The following is a 25,839-nucleotide window of genomic DNA, read 5'->3' on the forward strand; positions in this document are numbered from 1 at the left end:
ACACAAAGGAAAATAAAACGGGGGCTTAGTAGTGGTTAAGAACCTTTTGTTTTTCCAGAAGACTCAATTTTGGTTCCCAGCACCCAGGTCTGGAGACTCAGAGTTAACCTGAGAGTCAAACACTAACACCCTCTCCTGACTTCTACTGGTACCTGCATATAGTTGGTATCTACAAACACATAAATAAAAATAAGTCTTGAGAGCTGGGTGTGGTGGCACACACCTTTAATCCCAGCACCTGGGAGGAAGAGGCAGGTGGATTTCTGAGTTCGAGGCCAGCCTGGTCTACAGAGTGAGTTCCAGGTCAGGGCTACACAGAGAAACCCTGTCTCAAAAAACAAAAAAACAGTCTTAAAGCTAAAGGGAGAAAAAAGAAAGAATGAAGATGGGGGCTGGCGAGATGGCTCAGCGGTTAAGAGACTTCTTCCAGAAGTCCTGAGTTCAATTTCCAGCAACTACATGATGGCTCATAAACATCTGTAATGAGATCTGATGCCCTCTTCTGGTATGTCTGAAGACAGCTACAGTGTACTCACATATATAAAATAAATAATTTTTTTTTGTTGTTGTTGTTTTTTGAGACAGGGTTTCTCTGTGTAGCCCTGGCTGTTCTAGAAATAAATAAATCTTAAAAAAAAAAAAGATGGACGTTGGATCTGTGAGGTAGCTCAGGGCTAAAGGCTCTGTTACCCAAGCCCAAGCAAAAGGGAAGGAGAAAACTAGCCTTGCATCACTTCTCTGAACTGCACAAACAATGTAGAACATGTACATGCATACAAAAGAAATACATAAGTTCAAAAATATTGAAAACTTTGGATTTTTCTGGAACAAGGTTTCTTTTTGTGGCCCTGGCCATCCTCACACTTTATTTGTAGACCAGGCTGGCCTTGAACTCTGAGATCTGCCTGCCTTTGCCTCCTGCTGGATTAAGTGCTAGAATAACCTGGTAAGGTTCTGGGGGATAAAAACATATCTTAAGAAAAAACAGCCTAACTGGCAGATCTCTGTGAATTTGAGGCCAGCCTGGCAGGTATGTCAAGTTCAGGACAACTAGGCCTATATACAGAGACCCTATCTCATCAGCCTTCTCCTCCAAACCACTACTGCCAACCTTTCATAGTGTTATTGGGGTCTGGCCCATGTGTGTTCTGGTTAAACAGTATACTATCATCTCAGGAATGCTGTGTAGCAACTGGTTAAACAGTACACTACCATCCCAGGAATGCTGTGTAGCAACAGCGGCGCACGGAGTGTATTTGAGCCTTGTTAGTTTTTGCTTTTTAAGACAGCATCATTGTGAGGTCTTGGGTTGGTCTTCACTTGTCAGTTGTCATGCTCAGTCTGCTGTTGTGAAGGCAGATGCACAGCACCATGCCCAGCATGAATGGAGTGTGAGGCTGCAGCACTGCCAGGGAAGAGAAGAATGGCAAGTCGCACATTCTACAGTAGTTTTACTTTGTGTGAGGTGTATGCTCATGTGCACCTGTGTGTTCACATCTGTGTATGTGCCCATAGAGGTGAGAGGAGGACGTTGCATCCTGCTGTATCACTTTTTTTTCCTTATTCCCTTGAGCCAGGGTCTGACTAAAAACCCAGAGCGGACTGTTTCAGTTAGACTGATTGGCCATTGAGCACATGAGCTCTGTTTCCCCATGCCTGGACATTGTTAGGGATTCAAACTCTGGGCCTTGTATTTGTATAAAAAAAGTGCTATTTATTACCTACTGAGCCATCACTCTAGCCCTGCAATTCCGAGTCTGTGATATTCTTTCTCCTTTTTGTGGTGGTTGGGTTTGAACCAAGACCTCTTACTTCCTTTACCACTGAGCTATGCCCCTCATCCTCTGACATTCTTAACATGATGATTGGGCGAGTGGGTGTCATTGGTTATGGTGGGATCCTTAAGCCCTGGGTAGTATTGGTCAGACTGTTGCACTCTGACTTTTCAAGTTGTTTCAGAGGAAGGACCTAGGGTATAGCATGTTTATCTGGCTTCTTAGAGCTGTGTGTGTGCAGCTGCAGTTATTTCAGAGTGAAATTTCATTTACCACACTGGACAGGGCATCTGTCCTCCCAGCTACAGGCATAGGTAACACAGCAAGACCCCATCTTATTCCCCTTTTTCTCTTGTGCGTGTATGTGTGGTTCTTCCCCTTGTGTATGTTGTGGTGTGTACGTACTAGTGCACCTGTGTGTACAAGTGGAGGACCAAAGTTGAAACCAAATGTCTTTTTTGCTTGCTCTCTATTGGATTGAGGCAGGGTTTCTCAGGTGGACACAGAACAGATTTGCTAATCTAGCTGGCCAGCTTGCTCAAGGAACTCTTCGCTACTCCCCCCACCCCCCAATGCTAGGATTACAGGGCTGTTGTGTGGAATCTGAGACTCCAAATTGGTTCTCAGGCTTGCACAACAAGCACTTTGTCACTGAGCCCTCTCCCCTGCTCAGAACTCCAGTTCTTTAACAAAGAACTGGCAGTGTGTTTCACTTGTAGAATTCTTACCAGTTTGCTTAAGACCACTTCCAGCACCTCCAGAAAAGTGAAAAAGGTAACCTTTGTTTTGTTTTTTTTTTTTTTGATACAGGGTTTCTCTGTATAGCTCTGGCTGTCCTGGAACTCACTCTGTAGACCAGGCTGGCCTCAAACTCAGAAATCCGCCTGCCTCTGTCCCCCAAGTGCTGGGATTAAAGGCGTAGGCCATCACCTCCAGGCTGGTAACCTTTGTTATAAGAAATCACACCTATGTGCTCTCTGCCAACATGGTCCTTTTTCCCTCCTAACTAGAGAAAGCACATTGAGAAGAAGTTAACTTAGTAAATAGAACACTAAGTGGTTTTTTTTTGTTTTTTTTTTTTTTCTTTTGGGTTTTTCCAGACAGCGTTTCTCTGTATAGCTCTGGCTGGCCTCGAACTCAGAAATCCATCCGCCTCTGCCTCCCAGGTGCTGGGATTAAAGGCGTGTGCCACCACCTCCCAGCTCAGTAAATTTTTTTTTTTTTTAATAAGGCCTTATCTGGATATGGTGGCACACACCTTTAATCATAGCATTTTTGAGACAGAGGCAAGCAGTTACAGACTAACCAGGGCTATGCAATGAGACCTTGTTTAACAAACAAGTTCTCTAAGCTTGAGAATTCCTTGTCTTGCTGCAGGCTGTCTGACTTGAGCTTGGGGAGGGAAAGTTGCCTGATACCTTCCTGCCTGCCAGCACACTGGGAATAAGGTCCTCACATTCCCTTGGAGTTTTGTTAAATATCTTCCACAGTATTGTAGCCTCCGGTCAGGAACAGTTGATAATTTCTCTACATCATATTTTTAGTATTGTAGTTCTGACATCCGTGTTGTAGGTACGCTGGTTTCTTTTGCAGTTAGGGGAGCAAACCAACCTACCCACTCTGCACATAAAAGGCTTGTGTACTGTTGCACCACAGCTCTGCCCATGCTATTCTGTTGATCCTTACAGTCTACTACTCTGACCTAGAGCTGTTTCAGAAAGAAAAATTTCTATGTGTGTGTTTTGCCTGCATGGTATGTGTGCAGGGCCCAAGGAGGATGGAAGAGGTGTCTGATTCCCTGGAACAAACGGTTGAAAGCTGCATGTGGGTGCCAGGAACTGAACTCTGGTCCTCTGCAAGAGCAGTTAGTGTTCTTAGCCACTGAACCATCTCTCCAGCCTCTCTTGAACTTTTGTTTAGGTTTTTTGTTTGCTTGTTTATTTTGGTAGTATTAGGGATTGAGTGCAAGGTCTCTACTGTTAAGCATGTTCCCAGCCCATACTCTGCCTTTTTTTTTCTTGGTCTCACTGTTATTCTAGTTAGCCTGGAACTCCTTATGTAGACCTGGCTAATCTCAGAAATTCACCTGCCTTTGCATCCTGAATGTTAGGATTAAAGGCCTATGCCACCACACCCCATAGAGCCTCCTGTAGCTAGAGTTACAGGGGTTTGTGAGCCCATCAATGTGGCTGCTGGGAGCTGAACTCAATTGTATATCTTTTTGAGACAAGGTCTCTGCACTTTGGGTTTGCCTTAAACGCTGTTCCTCATGCCTTCACCCAAGTGCTGGAATTACAGGACTGCATCACACCTGCTCATTAAGGATGTCTTAATAACAAAAATCGAGGGGAGAACTTGAAAGGGGCAGTCCTTCAATTAATAATGTTTGAATTGAAGGTTATTCTTGTTAATTTTGCATGGCTGTAGAAACTGGTACAGGTGGAACAAGGGCCCCTTGAGAGAATTAGGATTGAGACTTTTTAACTTCACAGTAAACACTATTTTTTTCTTCTTTTTTAATGTATGAGGGTTTGCCTACATGTATGTATATGCACCCAATGCATGCAGTGTCCTCAGAGGCAAGATCTCCTGGAACTGGAGTTAAAGATGGCAATGGTTGTGAGCTGCTGTGTGGATGCTGGGAGCTGAGCTAGCCTTGAGAATGAGATTTGTATGAGGGCTTTGATGTCAAAGTTTAGATTGTAGGGATCTGTGGTGGAATCAAAGATGAAGGAAGGAGCTGCTGAGTGCTGCATAGTGCTGTTTGTCCACTTAAAGCCACACTTACTGTAAGATGAGCACGCCACTACTTCAGGACCATTTCCACACTATTAGGAAGGCTTGATGATTTGTTCTTCAGCAGGACAGTGTTACAAACATTACCTTGTAATTAGAGGTGGAAAGATGTCCAGCACACCATAGGCTTAAGACTGTGTAGATTTGCAATCCCGCTTCAATAATAAAGAGAGAGAACATGTTCCTTGTCTCTGACCACTTGGTTTTTTTTTTTTTTTTAATTTATTTATTTACTAAGTACACTGTAGCTGTCTTCAGACACCCCAGAAGAGGGCACCAGGTCTCATTACGGACGGTTGTGAGCCACCATGTGGTTGCTGGGATTTGAACTCAGGACCTTCGGAAGAGCAGCCAGTTCTCTTAACCGCTGAGCCATCTCTCCAGCCCGCACTTGGAAGTTCTTACTCTCCATGCCTCCCTCAGCCCTCAGTTTCTCAGAGAGACTGGTTGGTGTCTGTTGTGGGTTGTCCTGATGCTGTTTGTATCCTGATGTTGATTCTGCTTCCTCAGGAGGGGTTGCTCTGACGAGCAGCCCTCACCTACTCAGGTGATCTCACAGGAACCTTCTCCTCATTTTACTGGTCAATAAAGACTAGAGCCTATCATTGGGCAGTGGAGTTTTAAGTGGGACTGGAGATTTAAGAGTGGGTGCAGGGACAGAGGCAGAAGAGTATGAGAAGGGAAGGAGAGGAGGAGGAAGCCATAATGGACCAAAGCCATGTGGCCAGGAGAATAAGGGGTCTTATAGCTAGGGAACAAATTAGTATAGTGTTAGATCTGCCTAACCTAGGTTTATAATAACATAAATAAAATTATAATAGCTGGGTTATGCGTTTTTTTTCTATAGGCTTATTGGGGTTGGAAATTCCAGCAATGGGTGTCCTGGTGTCTGAGCTTGAGTTTCAGCTCTGGAGACAGGTATAGATTCTGTGTGGAGTGATGTGGCAGGGGCTGGGGGCTTCTTGCTAATTTTGTTTCTACCTAAGAATCTTTTATTTAGGAAGTCTATGCTCCTGGAAGGGCTGCTGTCAGTTCATGACATGCAGATCTGGGCTCACAGAGAGACAGGGAGGCTTGCTTGGTAGATCTTTAGTGGCAGCTCAGCTCTGTCAATTATCTGTTGGAACAGATAATTAGTTCTTTTGTTTTGTCCAACTGAATCGAGAGCCGTATAGTTAAGTATGGAGAGGGAGGCTCAGGGAGGGTTCACTGCAGGTAGGCCAGGTGTGGTCATTAGCAGCCTGATGGAGCCTCCTAAGTCAACTTGGTAGGCCTATCGGTGGCATCAGAGGATGAAATTTAGGCAGCCTCTGTTGGCTAAGACAAGCCCTCGTGTTTTTTGCTCAACGCTGATTGTGGTAATCAGAAGGTTGACTGGATGTTGGTATGAATACAGAATACTGGACTTCTGCTCTCTGTGATGCTGTAGCCCGGTGAATACCTCAATTCCTGTGGTTAGAGGAGGTTGCCCCCCCTTCCTCTTTCTTCCTCTTTTCTTCTCACAGTGTCTCAACTATGTAGCCAAGGCTGGCCTTTGAACCCTGTATCCTTAGGGTCTCCTAAACTCTGGGATTACCATTCTATTTTTGCAGTGCTGAGGTGGGAACCTAGGGGCCCTGCATTGTTATTTCTGACCTCCAGCTGAGCTCCAGCCACTGCCTCCCAAGTGTTTTTGTTAAGAGTCCCTCAATCATCTGGGCCTTCTACCTAAAAAGCATTCATAATAGAGTGTAATGAGTAGTTTTCCTCTTGTTATCTTTGTGGGCTTCTAGATTTGTATTTGACTGTGTTGGATCCCTTTTATGAATGTTTTGTAACTTGTATATAAGACAAAACAGGTTCAGATTTGCAACAGGACTTCACAACTGAAGTTGCTCATTGACATCACTCTTGCTGCTTGTTATTGTTTTTGTTGTTGTTTTTTGTTTGTTTGTTTTTTTGTTTTCTGAGACAGGGTTACTCTGTGTAGCCCTGGCTGTCCTGGGTTTCTTACACTGTATATGATCTGTCATCCCTCAGTCATTTGAATTATCCCATTTTTGCTTTCTTAGGGTTTGTGTGTGTGTTTGTGTTAGCTCATGGGTTTGCTCACTAATAGCTGCATGTGAAGGCTTGGAGGCTAGTATAAGGTTATCACCCTCAGTTGTTCTCCACCTTAATTTTTGAGACACTGTTACTCACAGAACCTGGAGTTGTTCTTTCTGCTAGACTGGCTGGCCAGCTAACATCAGTAATCTGCCTGTCTTAACTCCCCAGTGTTGGTTACAGACCAACACTAATTATAGTGCTTGACTTATATAGGTGCTGATGATCCAAACTCAGGTCTTTATGCATCACTTGACCCACTGAACCATCTTCCCAGGGCAGTTCTTCATTTAAGAAGATAACTTACTGTGTATATATTGGAGTGTGCTGTATATTTGTGTGCATGCCTTGAATATGGATGCAGAGGGCAGATAAGGATATCAAATGTCCTGTTCTGTTCCTCTCCACTTATTCCCTTGAAAAGGGCTTCTCTCTGGATCTGGAGACAGTAGGCTGACAGCCAGCAGATTCTCCTGTCTTAACCTCCTAAAGCACTGTGGTGAGTGCAGTCACACCTAGCTCCTCCATTTTCCAGGGTTTTTTTTTGATACAGTTAAGACCAAGGAGCAGAGTGTTGCCATCTTTCAAAGTTATCTGGAGTTCAGTATTGGTTCACAGTTCTTCTAATTTGGGATTGTTTTTTAAGTTTTGTTTTTTTCCTGTTTGTTTCTGAGACAGGATATCTTTAATAAAACCTAATTTTTGTGTGGGGTTTTCACCTGTATGTATGTGTACCATGTGTGTGCAATGCTTGCAGAGGCCAGAAGAGGATGTTGGATCCACTGGAACTGGAGTTACAGATGGTTGTGAGTCACCTTGTTTTGTTGAGAATTGAATCTAGGTCCTCTGCAAGAGCAGCAAGTGCTCTTAACGTCTGAGCCAACTCTTTAGCCCCAGGTGGTGTTTCTTACTAACACTGGTTCTGCTTTATTCCAGGGATACTTTATAATGTCTCCTAGGATGAAAAAACTCTTGGGTGGAATACCTACTACATTAAAGCCTAGCATCAGTAGTTGTCAGTTTAAGGGCTTTAAGCCTTAGCCAGCACCAGGGCCACCCATTGGGAGACAGGAGCCATAACATCTGCAGTAGCAACACTTAGGACCATCGACTCACCTCAGAAGCCCCCCTGATGTTTAATTTAAAAATGCATATATGTTATTCTGCATGTATGTTCATGATATTTGGGAGGAATGTAAGTGTAGCATGGCACATGTATGACAATCAGAAGACAGCCTGTGAGGACTCCGTGCTCTCCTTGTACTTTATGTAGTTCGGTCTGGCTGTCAGCTTGGTTTGTGTGGCAGAGTCCTTTACCCACTGAGCCATCATCTCCCTTTTCCCCTTGGCTGTCCCCTCCCCTCCTCTGTTTTTTGAATAGGATGTCCAAGCTGGCTTCAAAATGATCTCCAGTTTCAGCCTTGAGTGCACTGGGATTACAGACTGTGTCAACACTCAGGGTCTATAGTTCTGTGTCTAAATTCTATTTATGTGTGGTTTGTGTCTATGAAAGTATATGCTACACATATACAGGTACCTGAGGAGTCCAGAAGAGGATGTTAGATCTCCTGGCGCATAACCATCTGTAATGGGATCTAATGCCCCCTTCTGGTGTGTCTGAAGACAGCCATAGTGTACTCATAATTTATAATAAATAAATAATTAATTAAAAAAAACAGTGGTATACACTATTGCATACCTGCAATCTTAGCACCTTTGGAGGCTACAGCAGGTGGGTGGCAAGTTCAGGTCCACCTGGGGGAACTTGGGCAAGATTTTCTTAAACCATGAAAAAGGGTTGGGGCATGGCATGGCCAGAGGTAGGACATTTGCCCAGCATGCCCAGGGCCCTGGGTTTTTGAAACTGTTCTGCAGTTTCATGAACTGGGTTCTGCCTCGACCGAAGGGAGAAAGGAGACCTGAAACACAGAACACGAGAACAAAAGAACACGAAGCCAAGTTGAGGGTTTCCAATCAAGGCTCTCCTTTACTTTGGGGGTTCATCATTTATATACAAGAGAGCATAACTGAATCTCTAGGTTACAATGACATTTGAATAACATAAGGAATTCGGGAGGAGTCAGGAAGAGTCCGAAAGGGAAGCTGGCTGCTGGGCTGAAAGTGGAGGCTGAGGGACCCCAACAGGTTTTATTTATTCCTTCACCAGAACAGAAGACCTGGAGGAGCTTCTCAAAGGTATGAGCCCCAGGATATCCATCTCCTGCCCAGTGCCTTGAGTTTTACTCAGCCTCTTGTATTTTCTTCCTGGAGCATTTCTGGGAAAAATCAGGCATGTAGTAATTCCAGCCATGTATTTATCTGAATTAGATAGATATAAGCAGGCAGATCAAATTATTCCTCCCCTCCCCACAGCTTAAGGCACCATAATTATTTTTTCTTTCTTGCTCTTTTTTTTGTTTGTTTGTTTGACTTTTGAGACAGGGTCTCACTCTGTGGCTCTGGCTGGCCTGGACCATGCTTTGTAGGCAAGCTGACCTGAAATTCAGAAAGATCCATCTGCCTTTGCCTCCTGAGTGCTGGATTAAAGGTGTCTTCTTTCTTTTTATTAAAGTTTTGTTTTGAAATTTTTATTTATGTGTGTGGGTGTCTAGATGTGATGTGTATTCTCTGTGTGCCTGTGTGCGGGTACCTGTGGAGTACATAGGAGGAACATTGGATCCCCTGGACCTGGAATTAGAGGAGGGTGTGAACTGCCTGATGTCGGTGTTGGGAACTGAACTTGAACTTCTTTGTGTTTTATTTTTTGAGACAGAATCTCTGTACATAACTCTGGCTGTCTGCCGTATAGATCAGGCTGGCCTCAAATGCACAGAGATCTGCCTGTCTCTGCCTAGTGAGTGCTAAGATTAAAGGCATACTCCATTATATCTTGCTAACTTGGATCATTATCACATCTTCTAAGCCTAAGCAGTACATTTTTTTTTAAAGTATTTTTTACTTGTGTGTGTGTGTGTGTGTGTGTGTGTGTGTGTGTGTGTTGTGTGTATGTGTGTGTGTCTTTGTCCCTGTGTTGGGTAAGTATGAGAGTCTGTGTCTGTGGTCTGGAGTTACAGGAAGGTGTAGTGTAAGCTATTCAATATGGGTGCTGGTAGTTGAACTCCCGTCCTCTATAAGCACAGCTAGTGCTCCTTTTTTTTTTTTTTGCTTTTTTTGTTTTTTGTTTTTTGAGACAGGGTTTCTCTGTGTAGCCCTGGCTGTCCTGGAACTCACTCTGTAGACCAGGCTGGCCTCAAACTCAGAAATCCACTTGCCTCTCTCTCCCAAGTGCTAGGATTAAAGGTGTGTACCACCACTGCCCGGTGCAGTTAGTGCTCTTAACCACAAAGCTGACTTTTTAGCTCTCAAGGTATTTATTGGCTTTTGAGATAAATTTTCCCTTAACGTAGGCTGGCCTCAAACATGTCCTAAATCCTGATCTTGGCTCTACCTTCCAAGTGCTGAAATTGAAGCTGTGCATAGGCATCTTTTTGCAACACAACCTTTTATAGTTGACTCCCAGTTGAGTTCCAGTCTCTTCCTTTTTACATGGGAAGAACCCGCATCATCTGGTGACAGTAACACTGTGAGGAGCAGGAGCTGTTACCATCCTAAGGGTCAGAGGGACTTGGGCTTTGTGGCTTACACAGGATGACCCGTTTAGCTCTTAAGATGTTGGGTGAGGCCCCTCGGTGCTACAAGAATAAGAAGGGAGGCCCATAGAAAGTTGAAAGGCAGACAGGTAACTCGAAAGTCACTGGGCTGTGGCTCTTCCCATGTGTGCCTGCTTAGGAGCAGTTACAGCATAGCCTTGGTCTCCGACCTCTTATCATCCTCACACATCTACACTCTCTCCTTGCCCTACTTTTGGCCTCTGAAGCCTTTCTCCTCTTTCCTGAGCTACCTACCTCTGCACCACTCTGCAACTGCCACACATGCTGTTAGTTTAACTCTCTAACTGGGTAGTGTTGATTACTAGGCACTTCTGAAGCTCTTCAGGAAAGTCTCTTTGGCCAATCTTGGCACTTTGTCCTTGAAGTTTATGCCTTTTGAGGAAAGGCCTCACTGGTGTGATGGAGCAGAATGGTGCTGTGGAGGGGATTAACTGTTGACTGGTGACACTTGCAGCCTGGTCAGGCTTTTTGTAGGGCATGGGAGTAAGGTAGATTGTAGTTTGCATGTTACTTAGAGAATTGTGAATGGAACTGCTTTTGCCTTGTGTTGTACATTTGGGTGTTTTAGCTTTTCTAAATGTTCATTTGTCTCTTAAGTACATTCAATTTTTATTGCGTGGAGGGGGCACATATGTCATAACATACCTGAGGAAGTTCCGACCATAACTTGCAGGAGTTGGTTTTTGCACCCTTACCCCTGAGCCATTCTGCTGGCTGCTCCTTCTGGAAATATTTTTAAAAAATTTTTAACAGTTCTGTCCATATACATAATATATTTTTGATTATTTTGTTTGTTTTTGTTTTTTGAGACAGGGTTTCTCTTAGTAGCTCTGGCTGTCCGGGAACTCTGTAGACCAGGCTGGCCTTGAACTCAGAAATCTGCCTGCCTCTGCCTCCCAAGTGCTGGGATTTTGATTACTCTTACTCTCTCTTAACCCTGTCACATCCTACTGAATCCTTTACAACAAGTCCCTTCTTGCCTCAGGGTTTTTGTTGTTGTTTTATTTGTTTTGTTGCTGTTTTATAGTCCATTACCTTTAATTAAGGTTGCTTGTAAAAGTATGCTTGTATGGTAGTGGTGAGAGTGTTCCATACTCTGGTGCATTGGCAACTTAGCAGTGGTTGCAACATTGAAGAAAATGACTCCCTTTTCCTCAGTAGCTGTTAACTACCAAGAGGGCCTCAGCTAGGGTTGGGGCTTCATAAGCCGCTCCTCCGTCTTTGCTAAAATGTTAACAGACCCCAACAGTGTAGGTCCTGTGCGGGTAGCCCCAGCTACTGTGAGGTTATGAGTGCGGTAACCAGGTCATATCAGGAAGACATGCTTTCACAGTGTTCCTACCACATCCTACTGCTCTTAGCATCCTTATCTGCCTTCTCTTCTGTGCTGTTTCCTGGACCTTGGAGCCAGTGACTAAATGTCCCATTTAGGGCCATGCACTTAGTAATCACTTACTTTTCAGCACTTGAACTGGTTATGAGTCTGCATTAACCCAAGCCCACTGCAAACAGAAGCTTCTCTGACGAAGGTTGAGAGTACTCACCCCTTTTCTGTGAGGTAGAGCTCCTTGTGACCTCATAATTTTCTCTATCCCTGCAGTGTCTTCAAGGGTCAGAGCTCCTACCTTTTTCCTTTTCCCAACATGAAGGGTTGATATTTTGGTTTATTTGTATGTATGTTTGGTTTCTTTTTGTATGTGGTGTGTATGCATGTGTGTGAGGGGAGAGGAGGAGAGTTGTGTGTCTGCTTGTCCACTCTATCACTCAACTTAGTACTTACACAGGTACTCTCAATGAAGCTGGAGCTAGGCAGCGAGCAGAAAGCCAGCCACCCTCCTGTCTCTAACCTATACAATGCTGGTGTTGCAGGCTTTCCGGTATGAGTGTTGGGGAGTCAGCTGCAGGTGTTCATGCCTGATTAGCAAGTGTTCTTACCTACTAATCTATCTCTTGCCCTGTCTATTTATTAAAATAGGGTTATAGCCTAAGCTGTCCTTAACTTTTTGCTTCCTGAGGGCAGGGGAATACTGTCATGCCTAATGAGCATAGTTTTTTCTTTTGCCTGCCTTTCCTTCTCCTTCCTTCCTTCCTTCCTTCCTTCCTTCCTCACTTCCTTCTTTCCCATTTTCTCTCTTTCTTTCTCTATTTCTCTTTGTTTGTTTTTCTTTTGAAACAGGGTTTCTCTGTATAGGCCTGGCTTTCCTGGAACTTGGTTTGTAGGCCTGGCTTCAGATTCAGAGATTCCTCATGTCTGCCTTCTGAGTGCTGGGATTAAAGATGTACACCACCAAGTTCCACGGTTTTCTTAATTTCTTTTTTCCTTTTCTTTCCCTCCCTTTTTTCCTTACACAGCATTTCACAGATGACCTGGAACATGCTCTGCAGACCCAGTCTAGCCTGCCTCTCACAGTACTACTTCCTGCCTCTGTTCTCAACTGGGGTTGGGAATAGCGCCTGTATTTTGTTGAACATTTCTACCCAAAACATATTTTGGTAGCTTGGTTTTTCTTTCTTTCTTTTTCTTTTTTCTTTTTGTTTGTTTGTTTGTTTTTGTTTTTGTTTTTCAAGACAAGGTTTCTTTGTATAGCCCTGGCTGTCCTGGAACTCACTCTGTAGACCAGGCAGGCTGGCCTTGAATTCAGAAATCTGCCTGCCTCTGCCTCCCAAATACTGGGATTAAAGTTGGGCACCACCACTACCCGGCTATGTTTAGTTTTTTATTACATTTATTTGTGTGCATGGGGAGGAACATGTTATGTCACCCACGTGGTGGTCAGAAGACAACTTGAGGAATGTAGTTGTTTCTCTCCTTCCACTGTGTGGATCCTACGGTTTAAAGGAAGGTCATCAGGCTTTGTGTAACTCATCCTGGCCCTTTTCCTCTGCCTGGGTCACTTGTGTGTGCCACCATGTCCAGCTTTACATTACATTTTGAGTGTTAGTGCTGGGGGTAATACCCAGTGTCTGCAGTGTGTTAAGCATGTGCTCTACTACTGAGCAAGCCCTCTTTCACCGCCTGCTCTAGTTTATTCATAAAGCCCAGCATACTTTTGGTATTGGAGTGCAGCCAGGGAAATGAGCATGTGCCTAGCTTGTGTGAGTGTTTGAATCTAAAATACAAACTTAAGTAAAAGCTTGATTTCTGTGACAGATGCCTGTAATCTAGCACTTGGAAGATAGAGATAGAGGAGAATCAGGAATTTAAGGTCATCTTTCCTCTGTATAGAAATTTTTAGGCCAGCCTGAGCTATAATAGAAAATCCTGCCTTGAAAAACCAACCCTAGGGGGGAGACAGCCTAGTGGATAAATCTGAAAGCTTGCTGCATATGCATGAAAACCTAAGTTAGAGTTCCAGTGTCATTGGGGCAAGCTGGACTATACCTCGTGGAGGATGTAACCCTAGTGCTGTGGTAGGACAGAGATGGGAGGATCTCTAGGGCTTTCTGGGTGCTAACCTAGCTCTAGGTTTGGTGAGAGGCTCTATTGTAAGGGATAAAGTGGGAAGTGATGGAGCAGAACACCAAACACCACTTCTGTCCTCCATGTGTGCTCATAGAGACTAGTGTGCATATATACACACTTGCCAAATAGAGCATATGCCTAGAATGTGAGTCCCTCTTTGGTTACAGAACTGTAAAAGAGTCTAAGCTAGGCTTGGTGGTACATGTCTATTGTCCTAACACTTGGGAGGTGTAAGCCAAAGGATTTGAAGTTTGGGGGCCAGAAAAACCCTGACAACCTGCCCCCTATACACACTGTGTCATCTGTGTCATGCACTGCCACCCCACTACCCCACCCACTGCACTGCATTTCTGGCTCCCATTGCGTGCTGTATAGGAAGAAATAAAACAGGGAACAAGGCGAACACAGAAACACCTTCAGTGTGTCTTTCTTCTCAAAACCTGCTGTTTTCTTATTGGGAAATTGAAGTGAGTTGTTTCGGTGCTTTGTCTGGGAAGACATATGTGTCTTGCTGTGAGCAGACCCTTTGTGAGCTAGCAATTTTATCCCTACTACCAAGTAGGGATTTAGCTGCTAAGATAATTCATTTCTGGGATATTGAAAACTAAAAAGGTTTTCTGATCTTATAGATAGTTGAAGTATTGGTAACACCAAGGAACTGTCACAATTTGAAAAGATAAGCCAACACTGATTTCCAGACACTACAAGAAAAAAGGAGGGGAAAATGGTAAGACATTTTTTTCTTCGGTCATTAACACTTTTCCTTCACTTAAGTAGAGAGATAGCATGTCCCCAGAACATCTGATGCTGTTAGCATTTTATCTTAGACATTTGAATTCTCTAAAATAATTACGTGTCACAATGTGAATACAGTAGTCCCCCCTTAGCTGTGTTCTCAATTCCCGCGGTTTCAGTTACCTGCGGTCCACCGCAGTGTGAAAATATTAAGTGGAAATTTCCAGAAAAAAAAATTGATAAGTTTTAAATTGTTCGCCGTCCTGATGCCTGCGTCATTCACCTCACTTCATCTCATCACGTAGGCATTGTATCATCATCACTTCATCACGAGAAGAAGAAGGGTGAGTAGGACAATGCTACTTGGAGGGAGACAACATTCACATTCCGTCCTGTCTAAGCCCTTCCTGTGCCCGATTGACAGATTAAACTACCGTACCTGTGTACGTAGAGGTCAAACCCAGACCATATTGGTTTTGGTGCTGTCCGCGGTTTAAGGCTTCCATTGGGGTCTTGGAATATGTACCCCGCGGATAAGGGGGGACTACTGTAGTATAGCTGCTGTGGCCTGGAGAGTCTCCTCTCAGGTCCTGGGTCACGTTCCCATAGACTGTCTTTTGAAGGATGGAGTGGTACTAAGGTGAGGGTGGGCTGCTGGCTGTCCTTGCATCATTTTTAGCGTAGTTTTCACATTTCCAGCGTCCCATGAGAATTTTTGTGAATGATGATCGCCATGTGATGGCAAAGCATTCTTCAGTGTACCCAACACAAGAGGAGCTGGAGGCTGTACAGAACATGGTGTCCCACACTGAGCGGGCCCTCAAGGCTGTCTCTGACTGGATTGATGAGCAGGAGAAAGGCAACAGCGAGCTCTCTGAGGCAGAAAATATGGACACACCCCCAGATGATGAGAGCAAAGAAGGGGCTGGGTGAGTCTCAGTGTCCCTGTCTTTGTCTCTGTCTGTCTGCCGCTGTGCGTGCGTGTGTGTGTGTGTGTGTGTGTGTGTGTGTGTGTGTGTGTGTGTGTATGTGAAGAGGGCTTAGGTCTTTTCAGGCAGGGTCTCATGTAGCCTAGACTTCTTACCTCACTATGTAGTCAAATCTGCGCTTGAATTTCTGATGTTGCCTGCCTCTATTTTGCCTAGCGCATCTAGTGTTTTTTTGTGACAAGATCTCACTGGATAGCCTGTGCTGGCCTTTAACTTATTTTGTAGCCCAAGGTAGCATCAAAATCACAGAGGTCCTTCTGCCTCAGCCTCCTGAGGGTTGGGATTACAGGTCTGTGTCACCATGTGGCACAGCTAAGCTAGCATCTCTTCTAAAAGTGCCAACCTCTTTGGGTTCTAGCTAGGTCGGTTTCCCATTGAGCCCGACTTTTGTCTGTCTCTCAGGGAACAGAAGGCGGAACACATGACTAGGACCCTGAGGGGCGTGATGCGGGTCGGCCTGGTAGCCAAGGGTCTTCTGCTCAAGGGGGACTTGGATCTGGAGCTGGTTCTGCTCTGTAAGGAGAAGCCCACAACCGCCCTTCTGGACAAGGTGGCTGACAACCTGGCCATCCAGCTCACTGTGAGTCGTCACCACCATCACCACCACCGTGCCCGGGGGTGGGGGGAGCCTAGCTCTTTTGGAGAAGAGATGGTCAGAGGAAGGGAGAGCCTGTCTGCCATATGCCAGGGAGCAGGCTCCCTTTTGTCCTTTTCTTGTGTTCACCTTGATAACAGGCAGGACACTGTGGTGTCATGGAGTGTCTGTGGGAAATCACCTGCTGTCTGTAGTAGTGTCCAGTTTGCTAATTATCAAAAGCCTTGTGCTTCTACCTGTGAAGCTTGGGCTATTGGGCTAGCCTATATGTAGGCTGTATGGGATGAGGGAAGTCAGACATGGACATACTTAAAACTCCATTCATCTGGCTGCAGCTGGAGGGAGTCCAGTAGTAGAATAGAGAAAGAAGGGGGAAAAAGAGTGTGGTCATGGTGGCTCATACCTGTAATCCCAGCATTTAGGAGGCTGAGTCAGGAAGATTATATTGAGAAGTCACATCCAGCCTGGGCTATAGAGTAAGACCTTGACTCGAAAAACAAACAAAACCCCCCTAGTCATTTATTCTGTTCCTAAAATAATTGCATAAGTAATGGCCTTTAATACTTATTTAACATTTACTAAGCCAGACCTTGGGTCAGATATATGTTTATCTCTCTCCCCTACTTTCTTTGAGAGTCTGTCCATTTTGGCCCGCTTTCCTGTCCCTGACTTGTGAGAAAGAATCTCATATAGGCCAGGCTGGCCTTAACATCTCTTTTCTCTTGCCTCCAGAGTGCTAGGATTATAGGAGTGGGCCTTCCTGGCCAGTTGCGGTGGCTGACATCATACTTGTCTGAGTGATGGGGGTGATGTGACTGACATTCAGGAGTGTAGAAGCTGATCCCAGGGCAGCCAGAGATAGCGAAGCTTCCTCACTACCATATTCTGCGTTTTTAGAAAAGTCTTCATGGATTTAAAAGATAACAAACAGAAATTCAAAATTGGTTTTAAGTCTTTCTACTTTGCAAAGAAAAATATCTCTGTATGCCAATAAACATTTCCATAATATGTTGGGTACATGTTCAGGACAGTAGTGTAAGTTAGATCTAGACGAGAAATTGTAGAATGTGAGAAACCTGAGAACTGCTGAAGGTTTTCCATAGCCATGATTTCAGTTGTTACTACATCTTTTTAAAGATTGTTACACAGAGCACATTAGTAAATATTTTAAAAGAAAGAGCTTTGTGTAGAGCTGTTCATTAGGAGTAGTAATGGCTGCCTCTCAGCGTGCATATAATGTGTTCAATGAGCTTGCCCAATTCCATTCCTCGTGCACACACTAAAGTCTATGCTCATTGTGTCTGGGGATCGTGACAGCTGACAGTCCCACTCTCATTAAGGATTTGGACATCTGAAAATAGGGGAAATGAGCATGTCTTCCCCCAGTTATTGGTTGCCAGGGATGCTTTAAACACCCCATATAATACAGGATAGCCTTCTCTTAGCAAGAAATTTCCTGGTCCAGAAGGTGAATCATGCAGATCGAGAAATCTGCCTGTAAGATTTCAGGGCACATGGCTTCTCTACAGTATATGCGCTTTACTTCTTTTAACAAAAATGATAAAAGAAACCTAATTTCCAGTTAGTGTAAAGTAGCATTGTAAAGCAGTTCAGCTTGGACTGCAGAGCACCCTGTAGATTTGCTCTGTAGGAGGCAGATGCCCCGTGTTTATCTTGGCTAGAGGCTGCAGTAGTGGATGTGCTTCTCTTCTATGTTGTCTGCTGATTGCTTCTCCCAGCATGGAACTTGTTCAGGCTGAGGGTCATGTGTCCTGTCATGGGCCCTGGGCTTCCCATAGCCTTGAAGTATTGGCATGTTAGGTGCATGCTAGAAATTAGAACCTTAAGCCTTGGTATAGCTCTAAAGTTGAGGTGGGGAGATACGTATGGTTAGAAGATCCTGGCCGGGCGGCAGTGGCCCACATCTTTAATCCCAGCACTTGGGAGGCAGAGGCAGGTGGATTTCCGAGTTCGAGGCCAGCCTGGTCTACAGAGTGAGTTCCAGGACAGCCAGGGCTATACAGAGAAACCCTGTCTCAGAAAGAAAAGAGATAAAAGGAAAAGAAGAGCCTGCCAGCCTTTTTTTTTTTTTTTAAATAATTTATTTATTTATTATATATAAGTACACTGTAGCCATCTTCAGACACAACAGAAGAGGGCATCAGATCTCATTACGGATGGTTGTGAGCCACCATGTGGTTGCTGGGATTTGAACTCAGGACCTCTGGAAGAGCAGTCAGTGTCCTTACCCGCTGAGCCATCTCCAGCCCCGCCTGCCAACTTGTTGTTGTTGTTGTTTTTTAAATAGGTTCTCCCTTTGTTATCTTAGACTGGCCTTGAACTCAGTATTCTTGCCTGAGCATCCTGAGTGTTGGGATTATAGACATGTACCTCCCTTGCTTGCTAACTGTTGATTTATTTTCACACTGAACTCCATTGTGTAGTTGTGGCTTGCCTGGATCTTACTATGTAGGCTAGGTTGCAAGTTTGAGAACTTACAGTGTACTTTTGCCTCTGCCTTCAGAGTGCTAGGATTTTGGTCATGCACTCCATGCTCAGGTTTGAATCGAATTCTTGTTTGATTTTTAAATTAATTAAGATTCACTTTTGTTGGTGTCAACCTCTTGGCTCAAGTGATTCTTTGGCTTCAGTCTCCTCAGTCAATGGAATGGCTGCTACTACACTGGCTCCTGTCACTCTGTGCCCTTAAGATAGTCTTGTGCAGTGGATCGTGTTAGCTTTAACCTCATCGTACTGCCTCAGGTCTGTTAAGTGCTGGGGTTATAGGTATGAGCCACCAGGCCTGGGTCTCTACACTCAATACTCCTAGGGGAATAGCTTCTTTAATTACAGGGTCTGAGGCCCAAAGCCAGCCCAGCCCAGGGCAGCTTCGACATGCCAGGACATTCATAGCCGGAGACTCAACAGAGTTTGTCAGAATTGTTGACTGCCTTGCAGAGAAAGTGTTTTGAAAGCTACCTTTTTTCCTTCTCCAGACTGTAACAGAAGACAAATATGAAATACTCCAGTCTGTGGATGATGCTGCGATTGTGATCAAAAACACAAAAGAGCCCCCCTTGTCCTTGACCATCCATCTGACCTCCCCTGTTGTCAGAGAAGAAATGGAGAAAGTATTAGCTGGAGGTAGGGAGGCCGAGAGAGGCCAGCAGAACATTGCAGACTTGGTGTTCCCTCGTGCTCAAATGTGCTATTCAGTTTTAGAGTGCTCTGATTAGAGGGTGTCAGTGGAGCTCTGACTGCCTTCACTCTAAATTCATGTCTCCCCTGGCCTTGTGTTCTTGGGAGTTTGACCCAACAGTGGCACTAAAAGTGAGTAGCACTTTGCATAGGGAGTGCACCGTTTTATTTCTCTTGCTCCTCGAATGGTCTGGAATCTCCTTGTTAAATTTGTTTCCCTCTTGGAAAAAAGTGTGTCCCTGGGAATCTTCCAGTGTTGCAGTGGTTAGCAGCAACCAGGTGGCTTCTGTATAAACATGTAGGAGTAGTGATCGGCTGGCCCTGCGGCACAGTCTGGGTGTTTTGTTTGGCCTCTGCTTGTGGCACTCTATGAGCTTTAGAGAGGCCAGAAGCAACAACAGAATTTTGGATAAGGTTTTAAACTATTGTGCTGTCTTCCAGCCCAGTCTTTGTACTTCAGATTCTAAGCTAAAATGCATTGTCCACAATTCACTGGTCTCCCTGGGGCCCTTCTGGGCTTGCTTGTCAGGCCTTATCCAAATCCTTGATAGCTGGCAGAGCCAAACGACAGCCTAGTTTGTACCGCAGTGGATGTTGACTTCATGATTTCCCTTTGGCACATGTATCTGATACCAGTGAGCAAAGCCCTCTAGCTTATCCACTCAGGGACGCTGGACCTTTGACCAACAGGACTCTCTCTGTCAAGGCCCGGGGCTAGGGCAGCCCCGCCTGGTGGGCGGAGGTGGTCCCCTGTGCTACAGGTGGATGCCTGTTTGTGAGAAGCAGAGAGGGAGTTCATTTCCACTCCCCCACCTCTTTTTTGTTTTTTTGTTTTTGTTTTTGTTTTTGTTTTGTTTTTGTTTTTCCTATTGTAAATTCCAGCCTAGCTAATTCGTGGGGAGGAAGCAAGGGAATGGTCTACTAGAAGATAGGGTTAGCCTATCTTTTCCCTTCCCTACTGATTGTTCCTTTTTAGAGTAACTTTTCTTTTTTGATTTTGGTTTTTGTTTCTGTGGTTTAAAATTTGGGAGAGGGCCTCCCAATTTTTCTGACTTCCTCTCAGAGCAGAGCTGATGGCACTTTAGCCTCTCCTTCCCTTGTCCAGGGTGGACACAAATTGAGATTGTGGGAGACTCAGCTGCCCTTTAGGAAGCTGCCACATCCCCTTTGTACCTGACAGAACCCCTTGGTCAAACTGTGCCTTGTCTTCTTATTCCATCCATGAATAGAAACGCTATCAGTCAACGACCCCCCGGACGTTCTGGACAGGCAGAAATGCCTTGCTGCCTTGGCGTCCCTCCGACACGCCAAGTGGTTCCAGGTTTGCATTTTGTTCTTCTCTTTGTCTTTTGGTAGAGAATGCCTAAGTTTTGCAACATGGCTAACTTTGACCATAAAGTGTCCATAACATTGACTGTAGCTGTGCCGATCTTGTTAGCACCTGCGGTGTGCAGCTGCTAAAGGATCACACCTCAATCAATTTGACTTGACAACCCCTAGGAGGCTCATGTGGAGCATGGGCTGCTTTGCAATAAGGGTAACAGGCTTCCACATATGCAATGAGTGTGGTCACATACTTGGTGGCTGTGTACCCCTGCAATTGTGTGCCCTTGGCAAAGCAGCACCGTGAGATTCAAGTTGTTCATGTTTGCCTGGTGTCCTCCATGGTGCCCTGAGTATGAAGAGTCTGCACTTTCTTCCTCTAGGCCAGAGCCAATGGGCTGAAGTCATGTGTCATTGTCATCCGTGTCCTAAGGGACTTGTGTACCCGAGTGCCCACCTGGGGTCCCCTCAGAGGATGGGTAAGACACACTTGTGACTAGGGGTGGGGTAAGGCCCTTTCAGAGTGTAGCCTTCACATAGCTTTGTGGCTGTTGGCTTGGGTGGCTGCTGCTGTTGTGATCAGTTATACCTTGGGTTGGGAATCAAAGCAAGACTAGGCATTCTGTGAGGGGCATTGTTCAGACAGGAGGTGGGAGCTGGCTGGGCAGTCTGCTGTGACTCACCTAAGGATAGGTGTGCAAGTATCCTTGAACTTCTTGCCAACAAGGGCCTGAGGCCTATTCTGCCAACTGCCTGTTTCTTAACAGCCTGCCATTAAGAACATCTTTTCTGGCTGGGCAGTGGTGGTACATGCCTTTAATCCCAGCACCTGGGAGGCAGAGGCAGGTGGATTTCTGAGTTCGAGGCCAGCCTGGTCTACAGAGTGAGTTCCAGGACAGCCAGGGCTACACAGACAAACCCTGTCTCGAAAAACAAACAAACAAAAAAAGAACATCCTTTCTAGTGGTTACATTTTAAGCATAATTACCCACTTAGGTCCTCAGTGTTGTTCCTTGGCCCCTATACTGTTCCTGTGAAAATCTTATTAGCCCCTGCCTAGAGGTCTGATGTTGGACTTTCACCTCACTGGCTAGCTTTGGTTCTTGGGACTCCTTAGCCTCTCTCGCCTAGTATTAGAGCTTCCTGGGGTGTCACCTTCTGCAGCTGGAAGCTCATTGTACTTCTTGCCTTTTAGCCTCTGGAGCTGCTGTGTGAGAAGTCCATCGGCACTGCCAATAGGCCAATGGGTGCTGGTGAAGCCCTGCGGAGAGTGCTGGAGTGCCTGGCATCCGGCATCGTAATGCCAGGTTGGGGCCTTGTGATTTTCAAGGGACAGGGAAAAGGACAGGGATGAAGGCCTTATAGCCACTGCCTCACTGGTCCACTGACTGGGTTAGGGCTATAGCAGCTCCATGTCCCCCTGCTAGGGCCAAGGCATGTGACTACCCTCTTGCACCATCATATCCAGCCCTGTGCCGGGTCCGCAGCCATGAATCAGAGGGCGGACCCGGGGCCAGTGGTGACCCACTCCCACGTGACTTTCTTGCTCTGAGACACACGTGATTTATTTCTGTCAAGGGCTGGATGCCAAGTGGGTCACCGAGCTCGGTGTGTTTTCCAGAGCTGGGTGTGGATGGGGTGCGGGGGGGTAATACACCTGGTTCCTTCAGCCAACAACTCTTATGAGACGACAAGAGATAATCCTCTGCATATCTTCCTTGTTTCCTGCCTTCAGATGGTTCTGGCATTTATGACCCTTGTGAAAAAGAAGCCACTGATGCTATTGGGCATCTAGACAGACAGCAACGGGAAGATATCACACAGAGTGCGCAGGTATAGTCGTCGCCATTGCCAACATGAGCCCTTACCCAGTCTGCACTCACTGGCTCCCAGTTCCATTACTGGGCATTTGAAAGGCAGCCCCTGGATCATAGGCTCAGGTTGGGGACCAAGGCAAAGGCATGGTGTCTCTGATACAGGGTGCTCCAATCTGGGCTGTTTCTTTGTTCTGGCGTCACATGTGATTGTTGTCTGCCTTCCACCCTGATTGTGTGCCATGTTGGCACAGCAAGGGCAGTGGGCAACAGCTTTGCAGTGGGACTCTTCCCCTGTGGATCTACCACCTGACTCCATGTGGCAACCAGCTCCAGGTTGGGGTTTCCTGTACTCATCTTGAGGGGGGTGGTCACAGGCTGGCCCTCCCCCACAGCAAGGCTGGGCCCGAGCTGTCAGGCCCTGCCCTGGCTGTCAGGGGACCCCTTGATAACCTAGGGGAGACTGTTAGTAGCCCTCCAGCTCCTGCCCCATCTCAGAAGGCATTAGTAAACACACACACAGTCACTACAGCATGAGGCAGCAGAGTCAGACTTTCTTCCCTTCTATAGCATGCTCTGCGGCTTGCTGCCTTTGGTCAACTCCATAAAGTACTGGGAATGGACCCCCTGCCTTCCAAAATGCCCAAGAAACCAAAGAACGAGAACCCGGTGGACTACATTGGTAAGGATACACAGACATTGATGACAGGTTCTCTCTAGAGTGCCGTTTGCATATCTCAGCTGCTTTCACTTGGTCTCCTTTTCAGTTCAAATTCCCCCCAGCACCACCTATGCCATCACACCCATGAAACGCCCTATGGAAGAGGATGGGGAGGAGAAGTCTCCCAGCAAAAAGAAGAAGAAGATCCAGAAGAAAGGTGCGGGTGTGTGCCCTGGTTTGTGGGTACTGCCCTTCCTTCATCTGCCCCAGTTACTATGCGATGGAAGTTAGGAGTAAAGTGCTTTTATTTTTGCTTTGCTTTTTTTAAAAAAACATATTTAAAGCCTTCATTACTTTATTCATTCATTGTGGGTTTGGGGGGGGAGGTTGTTTTGTTTTGTTTTGTTTTGTTTGAAGCGGGGTTTCTCTGTAGCCCTTGAACTCAGAGGTCTGTTTGCATCTGCCTCCTGAGGGCTGTGATGAAAGGCATTACCACCACTGCCCAGCTTAATTTTTTTTTTTAATCTCTGTATATTTTGAAATTTATTGTATAGGTGAGAATGTGCTTGTGTCATGGTATCCTTGTGTAGGTTAGAAGACAAACTTGGGTGTCTGCCTTCCACCTTGTTTTAGACAGGGTGTCTTTATTGTTTGTTGCTGATGAGGCCAGGCTAATTGTGCCATGTAGTTTCTGGGAATTTTTGGATTTTCATCTCCTGTCTAGCCACAGGAGTACAGAGATCACAGGCTGTTCGTCTGCCTTTCCGTGAGTTCTCAAGATCTGAACCCTTCAGGCCTTCTTCATTCACAACTGTAGGCTCTTTGACCTCTTAGCCATCTTTCCCAGCTCTTGATTAATTTTTTTTTTTTTTTTTGAAACATGGTCTCTGTTGTGTAGCTATTGGCCTTGGCCTGGCTATGGAGACTGGGCTGCCCTTTTAACTATTGTAAAAAACTAATGCCTTGGTTTGGTGGCCCACATCTATAATCTCAGCACCCATGAGAGTAAGGTGAGAGAACTGCCATGACTTCAAGTCTAAACTGAGGTAGAAAGTGAGAATGAACCTTTCTTGCCAATTTATGTGACAGATGCAGAGAGATGAGTCACACCTGCCACAGAGGGTTCTAGAAGTCTCTAGGCTTTGCCTTTTCTGGGCTCTGGAAGTTTCCTCTCATCTTGCCTTGTTCTCTTCTTAGAGGAGAAGGCCGAGCCTCCCCAAGCTATGAATGCCCTGATGAGGTTAAACCAGCTGAAGCCAGGGCTGCAGTACAAGCTAATCTCCCAGACAGGTCCTGTTCATGCTCCCATCTTCACCATGTCTGTGGAGGTAGATGGCAGTACCTTTGAGGCCTCAGGGCCATCTAAAAAGACCGCCAAGCTTCATGTAGCCGTGAAGGTGAGTGTGGGTCCTCCTTTCCTAACAGAAATGCACTTTCCACTTTGGCCTCAAGTTTCTCAGGCTTACAGCATACATCTCAGAAAGGGCATAAAATTTAGGTGGTTAGATGTTTGGGTCATTTGACAAGTCACATCCATCATACATTCAGAGATAACCCGAGGAACTGAAAGAAAAAAGGTAGCTGGGATTGTGCTGCAAGCTCCCCTAGGAAGCTCTGTGGAGTATGAGAAGGACCTGTGTAGGTGGTTCCTTACAAGCCTTCCTTACCTGAGCCCCGGGTCTGTCTGCTCCACAGGTGTTACAGGACATGGGCTTGCCAACAGGCGCTGAAGGCAGAGACTCCAGCAAGGGGGAGGACTCTGCTGAGGAGTCAGATGGGAAGCCAGCAGTAGTGGCCCCACCCCCTGTGGTGGAAGCTGTCTCCAACCCCAGTTCTGTCTTCCCTTCAGATGCCACTACTGAGGTGAGCCTCTGGTGGGTGCTAGAGATGGCGCTGCATGCATGGTGGGTGCTAGAAATAACCTATGGCCAGGACAGAGCTGGCGGTCACTAGTCCTTACATGCAGAACAGAGCCAGGCTCATCTATCCTGTAGCCCAGTGTGAAATCCCAAAATCACTTCACACAGTCTGGAGATTATTTTGCAGTTTTTAGGTTTTTATAACTGGGATACCTGGTTCTCAGGCTTAAACTGTCCCCCCCTTCATTTTATCTCTTATGTATGTATATCTGTGTGTGTGTGTGCAGTCGCACAATATGTGTGCAGTGCTCTCATCCCTCAGAACTGAATTTTAAAAAGGTTATGAGCCACCATGTAGGTGCTGGGAACTGAATGTGGGTCTCCTGGAGAACAGCCAGTGCTTTAAAACTGAGTTAGTTTAGTTCCTGAACCTTGTTTTCCCTTTTTAATACAATAAACTCTTTCCTTTTTTCTTCTTTCTTTCTTTCTTTCTTTTTTTTTTTTTTTTTTTTTTTTTTTTTTTTGGCTTTTCCAGACAGGGTTTCTCTGTATAGCCCTGGCTGTCCTCGAACTCACTCAGTAGACCAGGCTAGCCTCGAACTCTGAAATCCACCCGTCTCTGCCTCCCAAGTGCTGGGATTAAAGGCGTGAGCCATCACTGCCTGGCAATAATCTTTTTCTTATATTCACTATTGTTTGTGTACACATATGAGGACCTAAGCATCCATAAAGCACATATCTAAGGGTCATAACTTCTAGAAGTCTGTTTTCTACTGTGTGAGTTCCAGAGACTGAGTTGGATCATCAGGCTTTGTGGCAAGCATCTTTACCCTTTACCTATTGACTTATCTTGCTTGTCCTTGTGTGAGAACTTG

The 25,839-nt window shown here is 45.6% G+C and overlaps 1 protein-coding gene across 18 annotated transcripts in view; it reads left to right on the forward strand.

Moving 5' to 3' along the window:
* The window catches only part of Ilf3 (interleukin enhancer binding factor 3), a 38,718-nt gene that overhangs the window by 6,425 nt on the left and 6,454 nt on the right, over nucleotides 1-25,839 (forward strand). For 6 of the 18 annotated variants that reach the window (XM_031346144.1, XM_031346152.1, XM_031346141.1 and 3 more), the window contains exons 2-14: nucleotides 14,420-14,517; nucleotides 14,831-14,869; nucleotides 15,210-15,454; nucleotides 15,917-16,094; nucleotides 19,106-19,253; nucleotides 20,537-20,628; nucleotides 21,014-21,109; nucleotides 21,826-21,937; nucleotides 22,366-22,463; nucleotides 23,015-23,126; nucleotides 23,212-23,322; nucleotides 24,303-24,502; nucleotides 24,801-24,968. In XM_031346144.1, coding sequence (XP_031202004.1) covers nucleotides 14,515-14,517; nucleotides 14,831-14,869; nucleotides 15,210-15,454; nucleotides 15,917-16,094; nucleotides 19,106-19,253; nucleotides 20,537-20,628; nucleotides 21,014-21,109; nucleotides 21,826-21,937; nucleotides 22,366-22,463; nucleotides 23,015-23,126; nucleotides 23,212-23,322; nucleotides 24,303-24,502; nucleotides 24,801-24,968 — 1,602 coding nt within the window. In that variant the 5' untranslated portion in view covers nucleotides 14,420-14,514. Of the gene's footprint in view, nucleotides 1-8,823; nucleotides 8,853-11,975; nucleotides 11,998-14,419; nucleotides 14,518-14,830; nucleotides 14,870-15,209; nucleotides 15,455-15,916; nucleotides 16,095-19,105; nucleotides 19,254-20,536; nucleotides 20,629-21,013; nucleotides 21,110-21,825; nucleotides 21,938-22,365; nucleotides 22,464-23,014; nucleotides 23,127-23,211; nucleotides 23,323-24,302; nucleotides 24,503-24,800; nucleotides 24,969-25,839 lie in introns of those variants that run through there. The other 12 variants (XM_031346147.1, XM_031346148.1, XM_031346157.1 and 9 more) reach the window with 6 other exon arrangements.

Source organism: Mastomys coucha, unplaced genomic scaffold (assembly GCF_008632895.1).
Source record: "Mastomys coucha isolate ucsf_1 unplaced genomic scaffold, UCSF_Mcou_1 pScaffold23, whole genome shotgun sequence".
In the NCBI taxonomy this organism is placed as follows: domain Eukaryota; kingdom Metazoa; phylum Chordata; class Mammalia; order Rodentia; family Muridae; genus Mastomys; species Mastomys coucha.